Source organism: Nomascus leucogenys, chromosome 19, assembly GCF_006542625.1.
Source record: "Nomascus leucogenys isolate Asia chromosome 19, Asia_NLE_v1, whole genome shotgun sequence".
Lineage (NCBI taxonomy): Eukaryota > Metazoa > Chordata > Mammalia > Primates > Hylobatidae > Nomascus > Nomascus leucogenys.
Window position 1 is genome coordinate 75,641,345 of NC_044399.1, and position 26,441 is coordinate 75,667,785.

General features: G+C 46.9%; 2 protein-coding genes across 5 annotated transcripts in view; one reads left to right on the top strand and one right to left on the bottom strand.

Moving 5' to 3' along the window:
- The window catches only part of RPA1 (replication protein A1), a 64,121-nt gene extending 56,433 nt beyond the window's left edge, over window positions 1-7,688 (bottom strand). For both annotated transcript variants that reach the window (XM_030800490.1, XM_003277816.4), the window contains exon 1: window positions 7,547-7,688. In XM_030800490.1, coding sequence (XP_030656350.1) covers window positions 7,547-7,579 — 33 coding nt within the window. In that variant the 5' untranslated portion in view covers window positions 7,580-7,688. The remainder of the gene's footprint in view (window positions 1-7,546) is intronic.
- A 103-nt stretch (window positions 7,689-7,791) lies between these two features.
- Window positions 7,792-26,441, top strand: part of SMYD4 (SET and MYND domain containing 4) — a 52,614-nt gene continuing 33,964 nt past the window's right edge. For 2 of the 3 annotated variants that reach the window (XM_030800487.1, XM_030800489.1), the window contains exons 1-2: window positions 7,821-7,948; window positions 9,693-9,838. In XM_030800487.1, coding sequence (XP_030656347.1) covers window positions 9,705-9,838 — 134 coding nt within the window. In that variant the 5' untranslated portion in view covers window positions 7,821-7,948; window positions 9,693-9,704. Of the gene's footprint in view, window positions 7,949-9,692; window positions 9,839-26,441 lie in introns of all 3 variants that reach the window. The other variant, XM_030800488.1, reaches the window with a different exon arrangement.

Below are 26,441 nucleotides of genomic sequence, written 5' to 3' on the forward strand. Positions count from 1 at the left end.
AAATACAAATAAAACCACAGTGAGGTACCATTACACATTCACTAGAATACGCAAAATCAAAGACTGATGACTGGCAAGCATATGGAGCAAGTAGGATTCTCATAATCACAGTGGAAAAGTTTGGCAATTTCTTTTAAACATTCAGTTACCTATGACCCAGCAATTACACTCCTAGATATTTATCCCAGAGAAATGAAAACATATTTCCACAAAAAGATTTGTACTTAAATGGTCATAGCATCTTCATTTATAATAGCCAAAAGATGAAAATAACCCAAATGTGCAATAATAAGTAAATAAACAAATTTTATTATAGTCATACAATGGAATACTACTGAGCAATAAAAAGGTGCAAATTACTGAATTAACATGGATAAATCGCAAACACCATTTTGGTCCACAGTGGTGGCTTGTGCCTGTAATCCCAACACTTTGGGAGGCCAAGGTGGGAGGATCACTTGAGCCCAGGAGTTCAAGATCATCCTGGACAACACACCAAGACCCTATCGCTACAAAAAATATTTTTAGGCCAGGCGCAGTGGCTCACGTCTGTAATTCCAGCACTTTGGGAGGCTGAGGAGGGTGGATCATGAGGTCAAGAGATCGAGACCATCCTGACCAACGTGGTGAAACCCCGTCTCTACCAAAAATACAAAAATTAGCTGGGCATGGTGGTGCGCGGCTGTAATCCCAGCTACTTGGGAGGCTGAGGTAAGAGAATCGCTTCAACCCAGGAGGCAGAGGTTGCAGTGAGCTGAGATCGCGCCACTGCACTCCAGCCTGGCAACAGAGCAAGACTGTGTCTCAAAAAAAAAAATTTTTTTTCTTAAATTAGCCAAGAGTGGTGGCATGCACCTGTAGTCCCAGCTACTCAGGAGGCTGAGGTGTGAGGATCTCTTGAGTTCAGGAGGTCAAGGCTGGAGTGAGCCATGACTGTGTCGCTGCACTCCAGCCTGGGTGACAGAGACCCTGCCTCTAGGGAAAAAAAAAAATTGCTGAAAGAAGTCAGACACAAAAGGATAGATATTATCTGATTGCATTTATATGAAGTCTTAGGAAAGGCAAAACTAACCTACAAAGGTAGAAACCAGAACACTGGTTGCCTAGGGGGAGGACGGAGGTGGGGCAGGAGCAGGAGGAGTTGGGCGTTGACGGAAGTATTCTATATCTCCACCGGGGCAATGTGGTTAAGGGGGGCGCACATTTGTCAAAGTTCATCAAGCTGTACACTTAAAATAGGTGCAATTTGGCCGGGCGTGGTGGCTTATGCCTGTAATCCCAGCACTTTGGGAGGCCAAGGCAGGCGGATCGTCTGAGGTCAGGAGTTCGAGATCAGCCTGGCCAACATGGTGAAACCCCATCACTGTTAAAAATATAAAAATTAGCCGGGCGTGGTGGCGTGCACCTGTAACCCCAATTACTAACGAGACTGAGGCATGAGAACTGCTTGAACCTGGGAGGCAGAGGTTGCAGTGAGCTGAGATCACGCCACTGCACTCCAGCCTGGGCGACAGAAGGAAACTCTGTCTCCAAAAAAAAAAAAAAATGGTGCAATTTACTATATGTAAGTGAAACGTCAATGACAGTGATTTTTCTAAAAAGCAGTTATTCTGGGGAACAGTACTGGACAAGGTAGGGCAGAAGGTCAGTAATTACATTAAACACCTCTTTCTTCTTTTTAAATGAAATAGAGATAGGATCTTGCTATGTTGCCCAGCCTGGTATCAAACTCTTTCTTGGCCTCAAGGGATCCTCCCACCTTAGCCTCACCAAGTGCTGAGATTATACATGTGGGCCACCATGCCCGGCCATAAACACTTTTCTATTCCATTTGATTTTAAAACCACGTGCATCTATGAGGGGAATTCAAAAAGTACATGAAAAATGTGCATTATGAAAAAACTATGCATGCATTTCAAAAATTTTTTGCACTAAAATAAACTCATACTAACTTGTTATAACATGTCTGAACAAGACCTAGTTTGAGGTACTAAGAAGGATAAGACATCAATTTGAAAAGAGCCCCTATCAGAGCAACATGAATTCTGCTAAAATGGAAGCAATAACCAACAATAAATTCAAGGGGAAGCTTGGGTGGAAGAAGGAGGAGCTCACTTATTAAAGAAAAGTATATGGGGACAATGCTCCAAAGAAATCAGCTGTTTACAAATGGACAACTCGTTTTAAGGGACAAGGCCAGGCACAGTGGCTCATGCCTATAATCCCAAAGACTTGGGAGGCAAGGCAGGAGAACTGTTTGGAGACCAAGAGTTCAAGACCAGCTTAAGCAAGATGGCGAAACCCCATCTCTACACAAAATTAAAAAAAAAAAAAATGAGCTGAGCTACTCGAGAGGCTGAGGTGGAAGGATCACTTGAGCCCAGGAGTTGGAGTTTGCAGTGAGCTATGATCATGCCGCTGCACTCCAGCCTGAGAGACGAAGAACAAGACTCTGTCGTTTAAAAATTACGGCCAGGTACAGTGGCTCAAGTCTGTAATCTCAGGACTTGGGGAAGCCGAGGCGGCAGATCACTTGAGGCCAGGAGTTCAAGACCAGCCTGGGCAACATGACGAAACCTCATCTCTACTAAAAATACAAAAATTAGCTGGGCATGGTGGCGCACGTCTGTAATCGAGAGACAGAGGCAAAAGAATCACTTGAACCTGGGAGGTGAAGGTTGCAGTGAGCTGAGATCATGCCTCTGCACCCCAGCCTGGGCAACAGAGTGAGACCCTTTAAAAAAAAATCCCTAGTAAGTATATAAAGCAACAAATGTAATACTCAAGGGCACATGTGTTCAAATCTTCACCCCCATGGGTGTTCAAAATGGGGTTCAAATCTTCACCCCCATTATTTAACTTCTCTGTACTTCCTTCCTCTGTAAAATGGGAGTATAATAAATAGCTATCTTCTAGGGTTACTTAAGCACTGACTACTAAAGCATCTGTCACATTAGAAACAGTCAAAAAGATTAGTTCCCTTCCCCTTTCGTTCTATAATATAATTAAGATACAAATGCTATTTATTCTGTTTACCACAAGAGTTCCATGCATCATCTCTTATTTTATCATGTGACTCTTGCCCAAATGCCTCCACATTTGTGTGGTATTTGCGTACCCTTTGTGGCCTGCGTCTTTTGAATGAAAATGATACCTGCTTTAGCTGATAATCAAAGTCAACAAAGGTTCTCCAACTCTTTCCTTCACCGCAAACATGTGTGAAACTTTCATTCTTCATTTATGAACAAAATAGTTCACCTACACTGGAAATAGGTTTATAAAATTTTGAATATAAAAACGTGGCCAGGTGCAGTGGCTCACACCTGTAATCACAGCACTTTGGAAAGCTGAGGTGGGAAGATCGCTTAAGCCCAGGAGTTTGAGACTAGCATGGGCAACAGAGTGAGACCCCATCTCTAAAAAATAAAAAAAGAACTTATCAAATTATTTAAATATCTCCATGATCATTCTTTCTTTCTTTTTTTTTGAGAGTCTCACTCTGTCACCCAGTCTGGAATGCACTGGTGCAATCTCGGCTCACTGCAACCTCCGCCTGCCTCGTGAGTTCAAGCAATTATTCTGCCTCAGGCTCTCAAGCAGCGGGGATTACAGGCACATGCCACCACACCCAGCTAATTTTGTATTTTTAGTAGACCAGGGTTTCTCCATGTTGGCCAGGCTGATCTCAAACTCCTGACCTCAAGTGATCCACCTGCCTTGGCCTCCTAAAGTGCTTAGATTATAGGCATGAGCCACTGCGCCTGGCCCATGATCAGTCTTTTTAAAAGTGAAGAACCATTCTTTTTTTTTTTTTTCTTTTGAGATGGAGTTTTGCTCTTGTTGCTGGAGTGCAATGGTGCGATCTCGGCTCACCGCAACCTCTACCTACCTCTACCCCAGGAGAATCAAGAGATTCTCCTGCCTCAGCCTCCCAAGTAGCTGGGATTACAGGCATGCACCACCACGCCTGGCTAATTTTGTATTTTTAATAGAGACAGAGTTTCTCCATGTTGGTCAGGCTGGTCTCAAACTCCTGATCTCAGGTGATCTGCCTGCCTCGGCCTCCCACAGTGCTGGGATTACAGGCGTGAGCCACTGCGCCTGGCCTAGAAACAGTCTTAATTTGTCTTAAAGACACAAGGTAGCAGCTATAAAGTAAATGAAGGCTACAATTTAAAATCACTTCCCCAGTTTCAGCATTCACACATTCCTAATTTAAATATTCACTTGAGTCCAACAATAGTTCTTCCTGTTCCTGTTTTTCCCCCAAGCTGCCTTTCTTCCCCATTCACCTGTCCCTTTCTTCCCACTGCCTCATTTATTCATGCAACTAGCAAGCATTTATTCAGCACCTAAAACTTGCCAGCACTTCTCCAGGTACTGGGGATATGATGCAGAGTAAAATAACCCAGACCTGATTGCAGGCCTCATGGAATTTACACAAAGTATTAGGCCAGGCACAGTGGCTCAAGCCTGTGATCTCAGCATACTGGGAGGCCAAGGTGGGTGGATCTCTTGAGGCCAGGAGTTCAAGACCAGCCTGGCCTACATGGTGAAACCCTGTCTCTACTAAAAATACAAAAATTAGCAGGGTGTGGTGGTGGGCACCTGTAATCCCAGCTACTAGGGAGGCTAAGACAGGAGAATCGCTTGAACCCGGGAGGCAGAGGCTGCAGTGAGCCGAGAATGTGCCACTGCACCGAAGTCTGGGCAACAGAGCAAGACTCTGTCTCAAAACAAACAAACAAACACAATAATAATTTTAAAATTTTAAAAAGAAACTGATAAATCAAACATAAAACTGTATCTGTAATTATTAATAGGTAACATAAACACTGAGCATTTACTACGTATCAGTGTGCTAAGCACTTTAAATTTAATAACTTACTCCATCCTCCTACTAATCTTATGCAATAGATATCATTGCCCTCATTTTACAGAAAAGAAACAGTTTAGTATCTTGCCTCAAGTCATGCATCTAATAAGTGAATGGGGTCGTGCGTGGCGGCTCACACCTGTAATCCCAGGACTCTGGGAGGCCGAAGCAGGTGGATTGCTTGAGGTCAGAAGTTCGAGACCAGCCTGGCCAACATGGTGAAACCCCATCTCTATTAAAAATACAAAAATTAGCCGGGCATCATGGCAGTCTCCTGTAATCTCAGCTACCTGGGATGCTGAGGGAGGAGAATTGCTTGAACCCAGGAGGTGGAGGTTGCAGTGAGCCAAGATCGTGCCACTGCACTCCAGCCTGGGCAACAGAGCGAGACTCCATCTCAAAAAGAAAAAAATAAATAAATCAATAAGTGAATGAACAGGAATTGGGGTCTCAAAGGGACTTAGCCTAGTAAAGGAAGTCACAAATGAGCTGAGATATGAAGATAGTGTTTGCCAGTGTGGGGAAGAGTGAAAAACCACCTAGGCAGTGGGCAGAGGGAAAAGAATGTTCAGGGCCGGGCGTGGTGGCTCACACCTGTCATCCCAGCATTTTGGGAGGCTTAGGCGGGCGGGTCACCAGAGGTTGGGAGTTCGAGACCAGCCTGGGCAACATGGTGAAACCCCCGTGTCTACTAAAAACACAAAAAATTACCTGGGTGTGGTGGTACATGCCTGTAATCCCAGCTACTCTGGAGGCAGAGGCACAAGAATTGCTTGAACCCGGGAGGCAGAGGTTGCAGTGAGCTGAGATTGAGCCACTGTACTCCAGCCTGGGGCGGTGGTGGGGGGGTATGGGGAGAAAGAGCGAGACTCCGCCTCAAAAAACAAAAAAAGGCCAGGCGCAGTGGCTCACACCTGTAACCCCAGCACTTTGGGAGGCCGAGGCAGGCAGATCACAAGGTCAGGAGATTGAGACCATCCTGGCTAACATGGTGAAACCCCGTCTCTACTAAAAAAAACAAAAAATTAGCCAGGCGTGGTGGCGGGCGCCTGTAGTCCCAGCTATTCGTGAGGCTGAGGCAGGAGAATGGCGTGAACCCGGGAGGCAGAGCTTGCAGTGAGCCGAGATTGCGCCACTGCACTCCAGCCTGGGCAACAGAGTGAGATTCCATCTCAAAAAAAAAAAAAAAAAAAAGTTCACAGGCCCCATGGAAGAAGGTAGGAGTATGGAATATACCAGAAATCTAAATTAAAAAAAAAAAAAGTGGGGGTGACTGGACAGGTAGGCTGAGAGTATGCTGTGGATGGGAATGGTGGCAGGAACGTATGCTGAGTGGAAGTAAGCAGCTCAGGCAAAAAAAAATGATGGTGCCAGTATGGATGGAGAGAAGCCGGTGGGCTTGATAGATCTACGCGGAGGTAAAATACACTTCACTTGGTGAGGGACTGGACGCCCAGGTGATGGACAATGTAGGAGGAATGATTTCTCAATTTCTGGTTAGCAATGAACTGAAAAGATAATGGTGCCATCCGTGGAGATAGGGATCAAGAGGCCCAGACTTAGAAAGATAAAGAATTTGCTTTGGGATATGTATATTGAACTTAAAACCCTCTGAAGCATGGAATAAGCAGAGAGATGACAAAAGTTTGTCTTTTAGAGTAAAGGTGGCTCAGTACAAAGAAATTTGTGAGCAACTGACATACATTAATAGATGGCAATGGAATTGCCTTGGGGCCGGGCTTGGTGGTTCATGCCTGTAATTCCAGCATTTTGGGAGGCCGAGGTGGGCGGATCACTTGAGGTCTGGTGTTCGAGATCAGCCTGGCCAACATGATGAAACCCAGTCTCTAATAAAAACACAAAAAGTAGCCGAGTGTGGTGGCGCATACATGTAGTCCCAGCTACTCGGGAGGCTGAGACAGGAGACTCGCTTGAACCCAGGAGACCGAGGTTGCAGTGAGCCGAGATCGCGCCTCTGCACTCCAGCCTGGGCGACAATGAGTGTCGCCCAGGCTGGAGAAAAAAAAAAAAGAAGAAATTGCCTCGGGAGTCAAGAGGGCCTAGAGGGAGCCTTGATTCAACAAAAGTTTACAAAGAGGGGCCTGCAAATAAGACGGGGATAGACCTGCCAAGCTGAGCCACTAAAACCCAAAGAAGAGGGTGTGACCAGAAGCAAGCAGGGCTCAAATGCAAACGCTGCTGAGAACTCAGGTAAGCTGAAAACGGAAAAGGGCTGGATTTAGCAACTTGGAGGCCACTGGTACCTTCAGCCAGGGTTTTCTACAGCGATCAAGGGGATGACTGGAGTGGGTTAAAGAGTTGATGAGAGGCGAGGAAAGGAAGTGGCTGAAACCAGACAAGAAGTTTGGCTGTGGGTGGGGAAAGAAGAGGCAGAAAGTGTCCGCAGGTGGAAGATGCAGAGAAAGGCAAGAGTTTAGTTTGTTCTTAAGTAGGAAAAATGTGAGCATGTTTTAAAGACGATCGAAAGAATGCTTTGAGGAGGGGGTGATGACACTAGAGGGACGCCCGGCAGGTCCCCACCGCCCCCCGCCATCTCCTCCCCTCGCGTTCATCCCCTGTCGCCCCGCGCTCCCCTCCCCCTCTCCACTCCGCGAGGCTCGGGGCCGCAGCTACCCCGGACCGCCAGCCTGGCCCCGGGCACCTCCTCACCGCAATGGCCCCCTCGCTCAGTTGGCCGACCATGGCTCCACCGCTCAGATTTCCGCGCGGACCCCGCAACAGCTCGAGCTTCCCCACCCGGGTCCCGCGCGCTGCGCAGTTATTGGCCCGAGAAGTTGCGCGCGCCGCTCCCGCCCCCGACGTGCGCGCGGCTCAGGGGCGGGCCCGGGCGCTGCGCAGCCGCCGTATTGGCCGAGGCGCGGCCCACGTGACCCACCCGTGGTCCCAAGCGAGGCCTGGCGCGGGACGCCGGACGCGAGGCGAGGCGGAGCCGGGCGCCAAGGGGCGCGCCAGTAGCTGCGCGGACGCTGGGAGGGAGTCCGGGGCCCGGTTCCGGGCGGCTCTGAGCGGGCTCTCGAGGCGTTCTCGCCTCGGTCTCTGTCCGGTGCACAGGTTGGTATCCCAGAGGAGGTGAAAGCTGTTCCTTGAGAGCTCAGCTGCTAAATAGAGTCGCAGCAGTGACCCGGCTCCTCCAGCAACGCGGGGCTGACTTCCCGCCCGGGCCAAGCCCTGAGCTTGGCACCCTGGCGGCGGGGGGTGGGGGGGCGGTCGCCGAAAGGGAATCAGACCCAGCCCCCGTCCTTAGAGAAGAGGACAGTGTGTGGGGACACTTTATGTCGTGAGTAACCCCACCTCCAGGTAGACGTGGTACAGGCCCCAAGGGTGTTGGAATCACAGCTGGGAAATCAGAGACGCCTTCCCGGAGGAGGTGCCATTTGAGTCGAGTCGAAGAACGTGTGGGAATTTTCCAGGTGTACTCCATAAGCCAGGGTAGGGTTGGTCCGGAAAGCATGAATAGCCTATGCCAAAACATTGGAGAGATGAAATAGCCTGGCAAGCCGGGGATAGCGATAAGTAGTTCAGTATGCAAGGGTGCAGAGGTGCAAGTGACACCTGAGAATTAGAAAGTCAGCCAAGGGTCAAGTAAGGACGGTTTTGTCCTGGGCTTCCGGGTATGCTTGGAGTAGCGTTGATGAACTTAAGGCAGAGCACTGACTTCTGTCTCAGTGTTGGAGGCTGGATTGAAGGTGGGGAGTAGTGCCAATGGCATGTACACTAATTATGACACTCTAGGAAGAATGCCAGACGAGATGGTGAGGACTTAATTCGAACGCTGAACTGTGTAAGAGAGAAATACCTGTTAATTGAATAGTTGCTGGAGTGGGTGAGAAAGAAAAATCTGGGGTGTGTCTCAGGTTTCAGACTTGAGAAACTAGAGGGATCAGGCCGGGCGCGATGGCTCACGCCTGTAATCCCAGCGCTTTGGGAGGCCGAGGCTGACGGATCACCTAAGGTCGGGAGTTCGAGACCAGCCTGGCCAAGATGGTGAAACCCCGTCTCTACTAAAAATACAAAAATTAGCCGGGCATAGTGGCGCGCATCTGTAATCCCAGCTACGCGGAGGCTGAGGCAGGAGAATTGCTTGAACCTGTGAGGCAGAGGGTGCGGTGAGCCGACATGGTTCCACTGCACTCCAGCCGGGGCGACAGAGCAAGACTCCGTCTCACAAAAAAAAAAAAAAAAAAAGACACTAGGGGATCTAAGAGGACACAGATGGTAGCTATCTAGTCTGCTTCGTCTTTGTATAACCATCACCTGCATGATGCCTGTGACAAAGTAGTCTTTCAGTAAATATTTCTGAATGGAAGGATGTTGAGTGAATTGCTGTGAGAGAATATAGATCCTTCCTTAGCATATAAACCAGAGGAAAAGACCACAATAATTGATTTTATTGCTTCAGGCTTCGTTGAATGAAATCTTGATTTTCCTTTCTTTTTTTTTTTTTTTTTTTTTGAGGCAGAGTCTCGCTCTGTTTCCCAGGCTGGAGTGCAGTGGCGCGATCTCAGCTGACTGCAACCTCTGCGTCCCCAGTTCAAGCGATTGTCTTGCCTCAGCCTCCTGAGTAGCTGGGACTACAGGTGTGCGCCACCACACCCAGCTAATTTTTTTGTATTTTTAGTAGAGACGGGGTTTCACTGTGTTAGCCAGAATGGTCTCGATCTCCTGACCTCGTGATCCACCCACCTCAGCCTTCCAAAGTGCTGGGATTACAGATGGGAGCCACCGCACCTGGCTGAACCCTTGATTTTCTAAAATTGTGCATTTGTAGATTCCTATTTTCTTACTCATTTTATAGATCAAAAGCAGCATGGATCTGCCTGTGGATGAGTGGAAATCATACTTGCTTCAAAAGTGGGCTTCACTCCCGACGTCTGTTCAGGTCACAATTTCTACAGCAGAGACCTTGAGGGATATCTTTCTTCACTCCTCTTCACTTCTTCAGTAAGTAAATCAATCTTTAACAAGGAAATTGTGAGCCGATAAATGTTCTATTTTGTCATTTGCTCTGAAGTAACGTGTCTCTCTTTCTTAAATAAAGACTGAGTCTTGCTATGTTGCCCAGGCTGGTCTCAAATTTCTGGGCTCAAGCAGTCCTCCCACCTTGGCCTCCCAAGGTGCTGGGAGTACAGGCATGAGCCACCGTGTCTGGCCCAGTAATATCTCTTTTCGATGGAAAATGCCTGAAGTACTTTTCCTGGTTCCTTTCTATCCCAGCATGTCCTGTGAACTAATTCACTTATGTCATCCTGCAGGATTAGCCAGATCTTTCCTCAGGAAAGCTCTCCCTGAGCCTCAGCTGGGCCATCTTCACTCTGTACATCGACAACGCCGTGTGATTTTCCTTTATATATGTGTGTGCTCTTTTGACTAATGCCTGCCTTTGCCGCTAGACTGTGAACTTTGTGAGGGAAGGGACCATGTTTGTATTTGTTTTTCTTTTTTTTTTTTTTTTTTTTGAGACAGGGTCTCGCTCTGTCACCCAGGCTAGAGTGCAGTGGAGCAATCTCAGCCCACTGCCTCCGCCTCCTGGGTTCAAGGGAATCTCGTGTTTCAGCTTCCCGAGTATTTGGGATTACAGTCGCACACCACCATGCCCAGCTAATTTATTTATTTATTTATTTTTATTTTTTTTTTTTTGAGACGAGGTCTCACTCTGTCACCCAGTCTGGAGTGCAGTGGCACAATCTCAGCTCACTGCAACCTCCGCCTCCGGGGTTCAAGCGATTCTTGTGCCCCAGCGTCCCGAACAGCTAGGATTGCAGGCGTACGCCATCATGCCCAGCTCATATTTTTGTATTTTTAGTAGAGACAGGGTTTCACCATGTTGGCCAGGCTGGTCTCGAACTCCTGCCCTCAGATGATCTTTGTCTTTGTGCCAAGAACTGGCACAGTGCCTGGCACTTAGTAGGCGCTCATATATTAATTGAATTAAATAATGAGTTCAGTTTTGAGCCTTGCCCGTTCAGATACTCGGTGCAATTAGGGTTATACTTTTTTTGTTATTCTTCATTTCTTTTCTTTTCTTTTTTTTTTTTTTTTTTAGACAGAGTTTTGCTCTTGTTGCCCAGGCTGGAGTGCAGTGGTGCAGTCTTGGCTCACTGCAACCTCTGCCTCCCAAGTTCAAGTGATTCTCCTGCCTCAGCCTCCTGAGTAGCTGGGGTTGCAGGCGCGTGCCACCACACCTGGCTAATTTTGCATTTTTAATAGAGATGGAGTTTTTGCCATGTTGGGCAGGCTGGTCTCCAACTCCTGGCCTCAGGTGATCTGCCTGCCTTGGCCTCCCAAAGTGCTGGGATTGCAGGCATGAGCCGCCACGCCCGGGCCCCCCAGTGCATTTTTATTTCTCGTGTGTGTTGCCTATTTGTGTCCCTTGCCCATTTTCTAGCAGGTTGTCTTTCTTTCTCTTGTTCATTTGTAGGAGACCTTCATAAATCTAGCTGTGTATGATTCTTTGCTATATAAGTTATTCCCAATCTGTTTATCTTTTTTACCCTATTAACAGTGTAAATGTTTTACATTTACGTTGTATATAAATTGTGTATATATGTTTTGAATTTTTAAATTTCGTTCAAAATTTTTTTAGAGACAAGGTCTCAGTATGTCGCTCAGGCTGACCTCGAGCTCCTGGGCTCAAGCGATCCTCCTGCCTTGCTTAGGATGGTGGAGTAAACCATCCTAAGCAAGACACACAACCCAGAAGCTATAAAAGAAGATGAGGTTGGGTGCAGTGGCTCATGCCTGTAAACCTAGGACTTTGGGAGTCAGAGGGAGGATTGCTTGAGCCTAGGAGCCTGGGCAACGTCGTGAGATTCCATTTTCTGTAAACAAATTTTAAAAATTAGCCAAGCCTGGTGGCATGTGCCTGTCATCCTAGCTACTCAGGACGCTGAGGTGGGAGGATCACTTGAACCTGGGAGGTCAAGGCTGCAGCGAGCCATGATCATGCCACTGCACTCCATCCTGGGTGACAGAACAAGACTATTTCTCAAAAAAAGAAAAAAAAGGAAAATGACAGATATGGCTGTATAAAAATCAAGCCAGACAAGGTGACGTGTGCCTGTAATTCCAACTACTTGGGAGTTGATAAAAATGTTCTTTGTTTTCTGCTAACATTTTTTTACCTTTAGCTCTCTAATCCTTCTGCACTTTTTCCTCCAGCTTTATTGAGGTATAATTGACAAAATATACGTTGAAGGTGTACAACATGATGTTATGACGTATGTATACATCTCCAATTGATTTTGTGTACTATGTGAAGGAAGTGTCTCACTTTTTTTCCAGGTGGACAATTTTTCTATAGCATTTAATGAATGACGTGTCCTTTCCCCAGTGCTTGCAAATGCCACACTTATTAAAAATTAAATTCCTACTCATGTTACTCCATTCTCATGTTGCTATCGAGAAATACCCAAGACTGGGTAATTTATAAAGAAAAGAGATTTAATTGACTCACACATGGCTGGGAAGGCCTCAGGAAACTTACAATCATGGTGCAAGACGAAGGGGAAAAAAGGCCCAGCCCTCACAGGGTGGCAGGAAGGAGAAGTGCTGAGCAAAGGGGGAAAGCCCCTTATAAAATCATCAGATTTCACCGGGTGCGGTGGCTCACACCTGTAATCGCAGCATGTTGGGAGGCTGGGGCAGGAGGATCACTTGAGGTCAGGAGTTCAAGACCAGTCCGGCCAACATGGTGAAACCCCATCTCTACCAAAAATGCAAAAAAAGAAAAAAAAAAAATTAGCCGGGCATTGTGGCGCATGCCTGTAATCCCACCTACTCAGGAGGCTGAGACAGGAGAATTGCTTGAACCTGGGAGGTGGAGGTTGCAGTGAGCTGAGATCGTGCCACTGCACTCCAGCCTGGGCAACAGAGCAAGACTCCATCTCAAAAAATAAAAATAAAATAAAAATATAAATAAAATAATCAGACTTCATGAGAACTCATTATCACGAGAACAGCATGGGGAAACCACTCCCACGATCCCTCCCATCGGGTCCCTCCGACAGCACAGGCTTCTGGGAATTATAGTTCCCAGAAGTCAGGAGCTTGAGACCAGCTTTGGCCTCCCAAAGTGCTGGGATTACAGGCATGAGCCACCATGCCCGGCCAGCTTGTCAAGTTCTATAAAAAATGTTGTTGGGCTTTTGATTGGAAATGTGTTGGATTTATAGATTCACTTAAGGAGACCTGACATCTTTACAATATTAAATTTCCTAATCCAAATAAAGGGTATGTCTTCCCATTTATTTAAGGCTTCTTTTACGTCCTTAAGTAAAGTTTTATAGTTTTCTTTATATTGGCTTTACACATTTCATGTTCGACTTATTCTTGTTGGAAGGTTTTTGTTGTTACTGTGAATAAGGCTTTTCCCCCCCAATTACATTCTCTAATTGGTGATTGGTGGTGTAAATAAAAGGTAAGAGTTTTAAAATCATCTGACCAGGTGCGGTGGCTCACACCTGTAATCCCAGCATGTTGGGAGCCCAAGGCAGGTGGATCACCTGAGGTCAGGAGTTCAAGACCAGCCTGGGCAATGTGGTGAAACCCTATCTCGACTAAAAATACAAAAAATTAGCTGGCCATGGTGGCGGGCACCTGTAATCCAGCTGATACCATGGTGGGTTATGGTAGCCTGAGAATGAATTGGAGAGCTTCCCGCCTTTTTCTATGCTCTGAAATAGCTTATATAATGTAGGAATTATGCGGTTCTTAAAGGCTAGTAGAAAAATCATGTAAAACTATGTAGGCCGGATGCCTTAGTGAAAATATTTTCCTTCATTAGTTTAACTTTTTATCAGAATAATATGCATACACACTTTAAGAAATCAAATAGTGCTTCAAAACTTATCAGGAAAAACAGCAACTCCCTGTCCACTCTTCCCCATTCCTGATTCTTATTCCCCAGAGACAGCTACTTTAAATTAACTGTTTCTTCTGGCGTTTATTTTATTTATTTTTTTTGTGAGTCAGAGTCTCACTCTGTTACCAGGCTGGAGTGCAGTGGCGCGATCTCCATTCACTGCAACCTTTGCCTACCAGGTTCAAGTGATTATCTTGCCTCAGCCTCCCGAGTAGCTGGGATTATAAGCATGCACTACTATGCCCAGCTAATTTTTATATTTTTAGTAGAGACAGGGTTTCACCATGTTGGCCAGGCTGGTCTCAAACTCCTGACCTCAAGTGATCCACCCTCAGCCTCCCAAAGTGCTGGGGTTACAGGCATGAGCCACCACACCTTTTTTTTTTTTTTTTTTTTTTTGTGAGACAGGATCTCACTCTGCCACCCAGGCTGGAGTGCAATGGCGCGATCTCGGCTCACTGCAACCTCTGCCTCCCAGGTTCAAGCGATTCTCATGCCTCAGCCACCCAAGTAGCTAGGATTACAGGTGTGCACCATTACACCCAGCTAATTTTTGTATATTTAGTAGAGATGGGGTTTCACCATGTTGGCCAGGCTGGTCTCAAACTCCCAACCTCAGGTGATCTGCCCACCTTGGTCTCCCAAAGTGCTGGAATTACAGGCATGAACCACTGTGCCCAGCCTTCTGACAATTTATTATTTCTAAACATTGCAAATACTGCTCTTTCTTGAGTTTGTATAATTTTAGATGTAATTTTGCTCTCTCATTCCCAACTTACAGGAATATACTTTGTTTTTTGTTTTTGTTTTTTTTTTGAGATGGAGTTTCGCTTTTGTCGCCCAGCCTGGAGTGCAATAGCTCCGTCTTGGCTCACAGCAACCTCCGCCTCCTGGGTTGAAGCGATTCTCCTGCCTCCACCTCCCGAGTAGCTGGGATTACAGGTGTGTGCCACCACGCCCAGCTAATTTTGTATTTTTAGTAGAGACGGGATTTCTCCATGTTGGTCAGGCTGATCTCAAACTCCTGACCTCAGGTGATCCACCCTCCTCGGCCTCCCAAAGTGCTGGGATGACAGGCGTGAGCCACCATGCCTGGCCTATACTTTGTTTTTCCCTCATTCCCTCATGATAACTGTTATAAACAATAGAATATTAAATTGATTGAACCAACATTCAACGCATACACTCTTCTGTCTGTGTGAGTCTTGCTCACATGAACCGTGAAGGATGCTTTGAATTACACTTCCTTTCTTGTACTGCTCTCGTTTCCCCTGGGGTTAATAAATCACCTCCATTTTTGTTTGCTCTGTATGTCTCTCACTAATTCATACCCAGACCTCTCTCCTTAAAAACAAGTTAGCTCAAAAAGCTATTTGTAAGTCTGTTCAATCACAATCTAAAGTAACCAAAAAAGATTTAAACTTCTGATCCCCACATGCATGCCTGTTAGGTTAAAAAATAGGAACTGGCCCTTTAAAGTTTAAAGCCAAGCACACTTTTCTTTCTTGCCAATGGACATTCTTTGAGGAATGTTTTCCCACAAGAGATGCCTTTCATCTATTGAAAACCTTTTGAGACAGAAGACCTCCCACTGTCCACCCCTACCTCCCCACTCCTGCAATTAATCATCTCCCAGAGTGTCGTAGGAAATTCTTAATAGCTTCACTGTCCACACTCACAGCCTTATTGTTTGTTTTTATTTTGTGCTGATTCAACTGGAATAACCTGTGTCAGAAAACAAGGAAGTGCTCGAAGACTAATAGATTTATATGAAAAACAGCGTAGGCCAGGTATGGTGACACCACTCACACCTGTAATCCCAACACTTTGGGAGGCTTAGGCAAGAGGATTGCTGGAACCCAGGAGTTTGAGACCAGCCTGGGCAACATAGTGAGACTGTGTCTCCACAAAAAAAATTAAAAGCTAGCTGGGCATGGTGTCACCTGCCTGTAGTCATAGCCACTTGGAAGGCTGAGGTGGGAAAATCGCTTGAGCCCAGGATGCCGAGGCTGTAGTGAGCTATGATGGTACCACTGTCCTCTAGCCTGGGCAACAGAGCAAGACCCTGGATCAAAAACAACAAAAAAGAACATAGGAACCAGTCAGAAGAGGTTGTCACTGGCCAATATTAGCATAATTTGACCAAGAAAAAGTATAATGGTGATAATAGTTTACGATAATAAATGGTTTAAGTCCACAGTGGTACTCTAAATATCTGAGTTTACTTTCTTAATTGACTTTTGGCCGGGCATGGTGGCTTATGCCTGTAATCCCAGCACTTTGGGAAGCCAAGGCGGGTGGATCACCTGAGCTCAGGAGTTTGAGACCAGCCTGGCCAACATGGTGAAACCCCATCTCTACTAAAAATGCAAAAATTAGCTGGATGTGGTGTCAGGTGCCTGTAATCCCAGGTACTTGGGAGGCTGAGGCAGAAGAATTGCTTGAACCCCAGAGGTGACGGTTGCAGTGAGCCAGGATTGCGCCACTGCACTCCAGCCTGGGAAACAGAGTGAGACTCTGTCTCAAAACAAACAAAAATAAGTAAATACATATTATATCTGTGTAAATATTGCTCACACGAAACAAGTAAAAGAAGGGAAAGGAGAAAGTTTGTCTTTTCAAAAGAATGCCAACTAATAAATTTAGAAATAATGGTAGAATTAGAAAAATCACCGTTTTGTAACCCCTAGTGGGATGAATGATTCTGGCAATTATCAGTGGATGCTCAAACATTTAGAAGTAACATCATTGGGAAACAGGCTCTTCACATGATCTCAAAGTATGGCCCTATAGAGTATTTAAGTACAAGGGAAAGGTGTCTTTACATTGCAAAGATTCAGCAATTGCCACCTTAAGTAAGTGACCAAACTTAGCTTCCACAGTACTGGAGAGACATTATATGTCTCCTGATTTGAGGCAACAAGAAGTATATAGATTTAACTATATAGTCGTTTTGTTTGTTTGTTTGTTCTGAGACGTAGTCTCTCTGTCTCCCAGGCTGGAGTGCAGTGGCACAATCTCTGCTCACTGCAACCTCTGCCTCCCGGATTCAAGCGATTCTCCTACCTGGGCCTCCTGGGTAGCTGAGATTACAGGCATGAGCCACTGTGCCTGGCTAATTTTTGTATTTTTAATAGAGACGGGGTTTCACCATGTTGCCCAGGGTGGTCTTGAACTCCTGACCTCAGGTGATTCGCCTGCCTCGGCCCCCCAAAGTGCTGGGATTACAGGTGTGAGCCACCACACTCGGCCGTATTCTTAATAAAAATTGTTTAATGTGAATCTAACCATGAGGAAACAATGAGGCGAAACCAGAATGTGAAACATTTTTCTGGTGTTGAATCTTTAAAAAAATTACTCATAAAAAAAAATTGTAATTGGCCAGGTGCAGTGGCTCACACCTATAATCCCAGCACTTTGGGAGGCTGAAGCAGGTGGATCCCTTGAGCCCAGGAGTTTGAGGCCAGCCTGGGCAACACAGCGAGACCCCATCTCTATTTTATAAAAATAAAAAGTAATTTAGCCAGGCATGGTAGTACGTGCCTATAGTCCCAGCTACTCGGGAGGCTGAGGCAGGAGGTAGAGGTTGCAGTGAGCAGAGGTCGTACCACTGCACTCCAGCCTGAGCAATGGAAGTGAGACCCTGTCTCAAAAAAAAAATTAAAAATAAATTTAAAAATTATAGCACTATCTAAAAAGAGGCTAAAGAGAAATAACTAAATTCAATACATGAGAACGTTGATCTTGGATTGGTCAGGGTGAGAAAAAGATACAACAGACATTTTAGGAATAATTGGTAACATTTAAATTTAAATAATATTTGAATTACTGTTAACTTTTTAGTGATAATGATATTATGGTAATATAGGAGAATGTCCTTATTTTTAAAGCAGAGGCCTGCGAATATTTAGAGGTGAACATCCATGATGTCTATACTTACTTTCAAATGGCTTAGAGAAAAAATGGTGCATATGTGGATATGTCCCAGTTATTAAGCTATTATGTCCAATCTCAGTAATCTGCACTCTACTTTGGGGCCAGAGCTGGGACTTTCTGCTTCGCCAGTTAGCTCCATGAAAGGCTTTACATCCCCAGGGTTCTAGAGAGAGAAGGCAAGGCTGGAGAAAGAAAAAATGTTTTTTCCTGTCTGTATCCTAATGACAATCTACATGCAAAAAGCTGAAGTTGGGCCTTCATATACAAAAATTAACTCAAAATGGATCAAAGACCTAAAGTTAAGAGCTGAGATTGTAAACTTTTTTTTTTTTTTTTTTTTGAGACAGAGTCTCGCTATGTCGCCCAGGCTGGAGTGCAATGGCGTGATCTTGGCTCACCGCAAGCTCCGCCTCCTGGGTTCATGCCATTCTCCTGCCTGAGCCTCCCGAGTAGCTGGGACTACAGGCGCCCGCCACCACACCCGGCTAATATTTTGTATTTTTAGTAGAGACAGGGTTTCACCGTGTCAGCCAGGATGGTCTCGATCTCCTGACCTCGTGATCCGCTCTCCTTGGCCTCCCAAAGTTCTGGGGCGTGATCCACCGTGCCCGGCCAATTGTAAACTTCTTAAAAGAAAACATAGGGGAAAATCTTGACATTGGATTTAGCAGTTATTTCTTGCATATGACACCAAAAGCACAGGCAACAAAAGAAAAAATAAACTGTACTTCATCATAATTAAAAACTTCTAGGCTGGGCATGGTGGCTCACAGCTGTAATCCCACCACTTTTTTGAGAGGCCAAGGCAGAAGGATCACTTGAGCCCAGGAGTTCAAGACCAGCCTGGGCAACAAGTGAGACCCCTGTCTCTACAAATAATATAGCCGGCATGGTGGCGCATGCCTGGAGCCCCAGCTACTCAGGAAGCTGAGGTGGGAGGATTACTTGAGCCTGGGAGGTCAATCAAGGCTGGAGTGAGCCACGACCAAGCCAACTACACTCCAGCCTGGACAACACAGCAAGACTTGTCTCAAAAAAAAAAGTTTTAGGCCACACACAGTGGCTCACGCCTGTAATCCCAGCACTTTGGGAGGCCAAGGTGGGCAAATCAATTCAGGCCTGGAGTTCAAGACCAGCCTAGACAACATGGTGAAACCCTGTCTCTACTAAAAATACAAAAATTAGCCAGGCGTGGTGGTGCATGCCTGTAGTCCCAGCTACTCGGGAGGCTGAGGCAGGAGAATCACTTGAACCCGGGAGGCGGAGGTTGCAGTGGCCGAGAAACTGCACTCCAGCCTGGGCGACAGAGTGAGACTCTGTCTAAAAAAAAAAAAAAAAGGTTTTGTACACCAAGGACAGTATCAAGAGAGTGAAAAGATAACCCACAGAATGGGAGAAACTGAAAGAGTAAAGGCAGACCCAGAGCACACCAAACGCAGTCAAGCCATCTTTATTAGCAGTCAGGTCAGGTCACGCCGAGAGAGAGCGTGCTGTTGGGGTGGGATATTTATATCTCTTAGGGCTACGTGGGTATCGATGATTGGGTCTGGGGGGCAGGCCTGGGGATGAGCTGGGGGAGCGGGAGGTGTTATTTTCTTATTGGGTCTTTCTTGGCGGGTTTAACATTGCGTCAGGTGTGGAGAGGGAGGAAGAACCCGGAACTGTCGCCATCTTGTGGTACCTTACGTGTCTGCGCCACCCAACAGTCCTCCCTTTTGTTTTCTTTAAGAGGGGGTTGAGGGGCGTCGTGATTGAGGGGCGTCTGGCTACTTCCTGCTGAGTGGGGGCGTTGTAAGAGGGAAAGAGTTTTAGGGAGGGCTGTTAGGGAGGTTTGACACGGGGTATGAGGGGTATAATAGGAGAACAAGTCCGAGGAGCAGGGCACTATATGTGAACACCTCTTGGGGGGTGTAGGCTGTGAAGGTCCCTTGAAGATACAGATCTTCTAATGCCGTAAGCCATCCGAGCGGTAACGATGGATCAGCGATGAGCCAGCTGTCAGTGCAGAGATCGTTGAGGAATTGCTGGAATCAGTGTGTTGTCATTTCGAAGACTGATGTTTGACTGAAGGGCCGTTAGCAGGCTGTGAGACCGTCTATGGAGGCTGCTTCGTCTTCGCAGGTAGCTAAAAGTTGATAATTTCTAAGGAGAAGCTGGTTAAATGTCTAGGGATTGGGCTGTAAGTCTGAAAGTTGGGACACACTGTATCCTAGTGAAGTGGCTGCTAACCCTGTGCCTAGGAGAGAAGTTGTTAGAGAGATTCCGAGCATGATGGGTAAAAGATGGCTCGTTTTTGTCGAGGGCCTGTGAGAGAATGGGACTCAGGGTGATCAAACTGGTAGGCCTGGAGGCCTTTGGAAAAGGAGAGTAATGTGAGTTGAGAGACTAGAGTGTTAGATATACAGGGGCCGGGGAGGGAGGAATTGATGGATTTGAAGCAGTCGGAAGTGGGAACTTGAGAGGCATTAAATAGAAGTAGTCCTTGATTGAGGAATAGTTGCCAAGAGGAGTGTATGGGGATGGTGTTGGCTGGTGAGTGTAATTGTGATTGTAGTTGTGCTCACCTAGCGAGATGTGCTCGTTAACTTGGGAACAAGGCTTGTTGAGAATTAGTTTTGAGTATGCGGGTGATGGTTAGGGTTTGTGCTGGGTAGAACCAGGCATTGCTTGGGTATCAACTGAGGACGCATTAATGGGGCACCGAGTATAGCTGATGACATTTGTGTGTGACCTTCTGTGAGCATTGTAGGTTTCTTTTACAGTGAATAGGTAGACTGCTAGGGGAGGATCCAAAAAGGGAAGCGACACCCCAGAATTCCCTCAAAACCAAGAAGGTAGCTCCGGTGTCAAGGAGGAATGTGATGAGGCGTCCATCCACCATTAGAGAGACCCTAGGCTCCTGTGTGGTGATAAGTTGTGTCGGGAAAGGAGTCCCAAGGCCCCGTCAGTCTTCGATGGCCAGTCCTAAGAGGTCAGGAGTGGGGCAGTCTATGGCCCAGTGGCCAGGCTGGTGGCGTTTAGGACACGGCCGAGGGCGGGGGCTGGGATTTGGGCACTCTCGGACCCAATGACCTTCCTTTCCACATTTAAAACGGCCCAGGGGGCTGACGGTGAGGTGGATGACTGGAGGATTTATGGCCGTGTGACCATGACGTGGGCCGAGGAGAGGCCTGGAGGGCTTGTGCTAATAATTGGTATTTTTGCCTCTTTGCTTTCTCGTCCCGGTTATGATAAACCTTGAACGCCATTGCCAATATCTCGGATTGAGGGGTGAAGGGGCCTCTGCCTAACTTTAGTTTTTGTCTGATGTCGGGAAAACTTCGTGCAAAGAAATGGGACATGAGGAGTTGTCTACCATCGGGGGTTTCTTGATCTATGTTGGTGTATTGTTGGAGTGCCTTTGTAAGGCGGTCTAGAAAGGCGGATGGGTTTTCATGTTTGTCTTGTATTATTTCATGGAATTTTTCAAAATTAACTGCCTTTTGGGCTGCTTTGCGTAGTCCAGCCATTAGGCAGGTAGCAAAATGGTCTCTGGCTGCTACTCCATTTTGGGTGTTATAGTCCCAGTTAGGCTCTCGCTCGGGCACTGCCTGCGCCCCCAGTGGCAAGGCTGGGGTCGTTTGGTGAACTTCGTCTGCGTAAGTGCGAGCCTGTTCCCAGACTCGTCTACGCTCCTCAGGGAGAAGGGTGTTGGAGAGGACTGTGTAGATGTCATGGAAGGTGAGGCTGTAAGCTTGGAGAAGGTACTGAAATTCCTTAATGTAGGAAGCGGAATTGGAGGTGTAGGAACCTACACGTTTTTCGATTTGGGATAAGTCAGCTATGGAGAAGGGAACGTGGACCCGGACGATACCTTCTGCTCCAGCTACTTCTCTAAGGGGGGCAAGAATGGGATGGTGAGATCTCGAGCGGGTGTTGGGAGGGCTAAATGATGGGGGCGGGGGAAGAGGCCGGTGGAAGTGACGAGGAGGAAGTGGAAGAAGGGGGGGCGAGTTGGGGAGGGTGGCGGCCGGAAGGCGAGGCGGAGGGTGGTGGTATGGGGGGAGCTCGTCAGCTGGGTCGAAGTCGGGGGCAGAGGGAGGGGTTGGCAGTTTAAGAGCGGCAAGGAGCTGTTGGGGTTCGCAAGGGAGGCAGAGGTTAGGTCTGTCCCGTAGGAGGAAGAAGCCGTGAATATATGGGATCTCTACCCATTTTCCTGTTCGCTTGCAGTAGTTGTAGAGATCTTGAAGGAGATTGGGATCAAGGGACCGGTACTCGGGCCATTTGTGTTGGTTGTCTAAGGGATAAGTGGGCCAATTTTGAGTGCAGAGTTCAATTAAGCATCTAGGCTTGATATCTGAGGCGAGGCCTAGAGCGGATAGGTTGTTTAAGAGACATTGTAAAGGGGAGTCGGCCGGCAGGGATGCAGAGCCTCCCATTATGAGAGGCGGGGAATATACGGCGTTGGGCTAGGTAGGGCGTCCCCTACTAGCCGATCGACCGTGTGGTGAGTCAGAGCTTCCGAGTCGATCGTCACCGAAACGGAAGGACTGATGGGCCTTTGGAAGGCCGAGGGCCGTGGGCCACCTGGTACCAGGATTTTAGTGAGCGAGGAGGAGGGGCCCAGGCCGGGCGAGTGAGAGGGAGGGAGAAAACTCAGTTCCCTGGAGGCCGAGACTGGGTTGGGTAACTTGGGGTCCACCGTGGCCTTAAGGGCCCTCGGCGAGCTATGTCTGTTTTGAGAGCGGCTAGGGTGGGGATCGAAGGGCTATGTTAACGGTCTGCCTGAAAGGTAGGCCCCGGAGGGGAAGACTTACTGAAATGAGGCCAGTGTTGTGCGGAGAGGCCGGCGAACAGGAAAATGGGTGAAGACTGGTTTGGGGTCTGGGTCGGGCCTGGAAAAGGATCGGGATCCCACTGAAGGGTGGGGAGTCCCGATCCGAGTCATGGCACCAATGAAAGAGTAAAGGCAGACCCAGAGCACGCCAAACGCAGTCAAGAGATCTTTATTAGCAGAGTCAGGTCAGGTCGCGCAGAGAGAGAGAGTGCTGTTGGGATGGGATATTTATATCCCTTAGGGCTACGTGGGTATCGATGATTGGGTCTGGGGGGCAGGCCTGGGGATGAGCGGGGGGAGCGGGAGGTGTTGCTTTCTTATTGGGTCTTTCTTGGCGGGTTTAACATTGCGTCAGGTGTGGAGAGGGAGGAAGAACCTGGAACTGTCGCCATCTTGTGGTACCTTACGTGTCTGCGCCACCCAACAGAAACTATTTGCAAATCATATATCAGATAAGAAATTAATATCCGGAATATATAAAGAACTCCTACAACTCAGTAACAAAAAAATCGGATTAAAAAATAGGCAAAGGACTTGACCCATTTCTCCAAAGAAGATACGCAAATAGCCAATAAACAGACGAAAAGATGTTCAATGTCATTCATAATTAGAGAAACACACACCAAAACCACAGTGAGAGATCATTTCACACACCTACAAAAAGGCCATAGTGTGCGATCATTGTGCCTGTAGCTAGACTGTACCTGTTGCCCAGGTTAGAGTGCAGAATAGCTACTGCCCTCCAGCCTGGGCAACAAAGGGAGACTCCATCTCTTAAAAAAAAATTTTTTTTTTTTTTTTTTTTTTTTTTTTGAGACGGAGTTTCGCTCTTGTTGCCCAGGCTGGAGCACAATGGCACTATCTCGGCTCACTGCAACCTCTGCCTCCCAGGTTCAAGCGATTCTCCTGCCTCAGCCCCCCGAGTAGCTGGAATTACATGCACGCACCACCACACCCAGCTAATTTTTTGTATTTTTGGTAGAGACGGGGTTTCACCACGTTAGCCAGAACGGTCTCGATCTCTTGACCTTGTGATCCACCTGCCTAGGCCTCCCAAAGTGCTGGGATTACAGGCGTGAGCCACCACGCCTAGCCAAAAAAAAATTTTGTTTTAAAATAAGTGAAATTCTGGTTTATACTACAACATGATGTACCTTGAAAACTTTTTGCTAAGTGAAATAAGTTAGACACAAAAGGAAAAGTAACGTATGATTACCCTTACATGAAATACCTAGAATAAGTAAATTCACAGAGGCCGAAAGCAGAATGGAGGTTGCCAAGGGATGTGGAGAGGGAGGAATGAGTAGTTATAGTTTAATGGGTAGAGTTTCAGCGCGGGATGATGAGAACCTTCTGGAAATGAATAGTGCTGATGGTTGGACAATATGAATGTACTTAATGCCAGTGAACTGTACACTTAAAAAATGGTTTAAATAGGCCGGGCGTGGTGGCTCACACCTGTCATTCCAGCACTTTGAGAGGCCAAGGCAGGCAGATCACCTGAGGTCAGGAGTTCAAGACCAGTGTGGCCAACATGGCGAAACTCCGTCTCTCCTAAAAAGACAAAAATTAGCTGGTCGTGGTGGCAGGTGCCTGTAATCCCAGCTACTCGGGAGGCTGAGGCAGGAGAATCGCTTGAACCCGGGAGGCGGAGGTTGCAGTGAGCCAAGATGGCACCATTGCACTTTAGCCTGGGTGAGAGAGAGAGACTTCGTCTCAAAAAAAAAAAAAAAAAAAAAAAATAGATTGCTTGTTCCATCTTACTACCTCAGTTTTTTTTTGTTTTTTTTTTTTGTTTTTTGAGGCAGGGTCTTACTGTGCTGACTGGGCTGGAGTGCAGTGGTGTGATCATAGCTCACTGCAGCCCTGACCTTCCGGGCTCAAGCGATCCTCCCACCTCAGCCTCAATTTTTTGATCATAATATTCCAGAAGAAATTAAAAAAAAAAAAAAAAAGCATCGGCTGGATGCAGTGACTCACACCTGTAATCCTAACCCTTTGGGAGTCCAAGGCGGGAAGATCACTTGAGCTCAGGAGTTTGAGACCAGCCTGGGCAAAGTATTGAGACATCATCTCTACTAAAAAATCAAAAAAGTTGGCCGGGTACAGTGACTCACACCTGCAATCCCAGCACTTTGGGAGGCCAAGCGAGGCAGGAGGATCACCTGAGCCCAGGAGTTCAAGACCACCCTGGGCAACATGGGCGACCCCATCTCGTAGAAACAAAAATCAAAAAATTAGCAAGGCATGGTGGTGTATACCTGTGGTCGTCACTACTGAGGAAGCTGAGGTGGGAGGATTGCTTGAGCCCAGCAGGTTACGGCTGCACTGGGCCGGGCGCGGTGGCTCACGCTTGTAATCCCAGCACTTTGGGAGGCCGAGGCGGGCGGATCACGAGGTCAGGAGATCAAGACCATGGTGAAACCCCATCTCTACTAAAAATACAAAAAAAGTTAGCCGGGCGTGGTGGCGGGCGCCGGTAGTCCCAGCTACTCGGAGAGGCTGAGGCAGGAGAATGGCGTGAACCCGGGAGGCGGAGCTTGCAGTGAGCCGAGATTGCGCCACTGCACTCCAGCCTGGGCGACAGAGCGAGACTCCATCTCAAAAAAAAAAAAAAAAAGCTGCACTGAACTATGATGGAGCCACTGTATTTGAGCCAGGGTGACAGAGTGAGACCATGGATCAAAAAAAAAAGAGAAAATAGAACATCCATTTGCTTTTCAAAAGTCCAAGTCAATTACTGAGTTAACCTGGTGCCTGGAGAAAAGAATGAATTGTTGCAGTTTAGTTCCTCATTACACTGAAGTATAATTAAAAACCATTGAGTTAGCCGGGCGCAATGGCTCACACCTGTAATCCCAGCAGTTTGGGAGGCCAAGGCAGGTGGATCATGAGGTTAGGAGTTGGAGACCAGCTTGATCAACATGGTGAAACCCCGTCTCTACTAAAAATACACAGATTAGCTGGGCGTGGTGGCACGTGCCTGTAATCCCAGCTACTCAGGAGGCTGAGGCAGGAGAATCATTTGAACCCGGGAGGTGGAGGTTGCAGTGAGCCGAGATTGCACCACTGCACTCCAGCCTGGGTGACAGAGCAAGACTCCATCTCAAAAAAATAAATCAATAAAAAGACATCGAGTTCTTCATCTATTGTTAGGCAAGAAGAATTTTGCTATTATTACTCTTTACCACAAACCTTTTGTTTGAACTAGGATTTTTAGGTTTAACCTAATTTAAAACAAAAACAGAAAAAAGAACAAGCTCTGTGGTGTACCAGACAGGTATAGGGTATTGCCTTCATATTTTCTGGACTGGAGTAAATGTAGAACAGGCAAGCACTCCTCTTAAACTAAACAAAATCTTTCCTAGTTTTTCTTTTTTGTATTATTTGACCCAGGCTGGAGTGTGGTGGTGCGATCCCAGCTCACTGCAACCTTCGCGTCCCAGGCTCAAGCGATTCTCGTGCCTCAGCCTCCCAATAGCTGAGACTACAAGTGCTTGCCACCACGCCCGGCTAATCTTTGTATTTCTTATAGAGATGGGTTCCACTATGTTGCCAGGCTGGTCTGAAACTCCTGGACCAGGTGATCTGCCCACCTCGGCCTCCAAAAGTGCTGGGATTACAGGTATGAGCCACCGCGCCCAGCCCTATTTGTGACTTTTCTATGTTGTATTTAAATATTAATAAAATCATATTTGATACTTTCTTTTTACCTCATACATAGCAAAGATAAATAATGTTTTATAAAATTTTAATATATTCAAACACAAAAGCATTATACTGAGTCACAGTGTAAAAGGTATTATTGTGGGTCTTTGTAAACAAAAATTTTTAACATACTTGTGAACATTCTCCAGGGCTTTTTGTTCTTGTTTTTTGTTTTTTTTGAGACAGGGCCTCGACCTGTCACCAGGCGTGAATGCAGTGGGGCC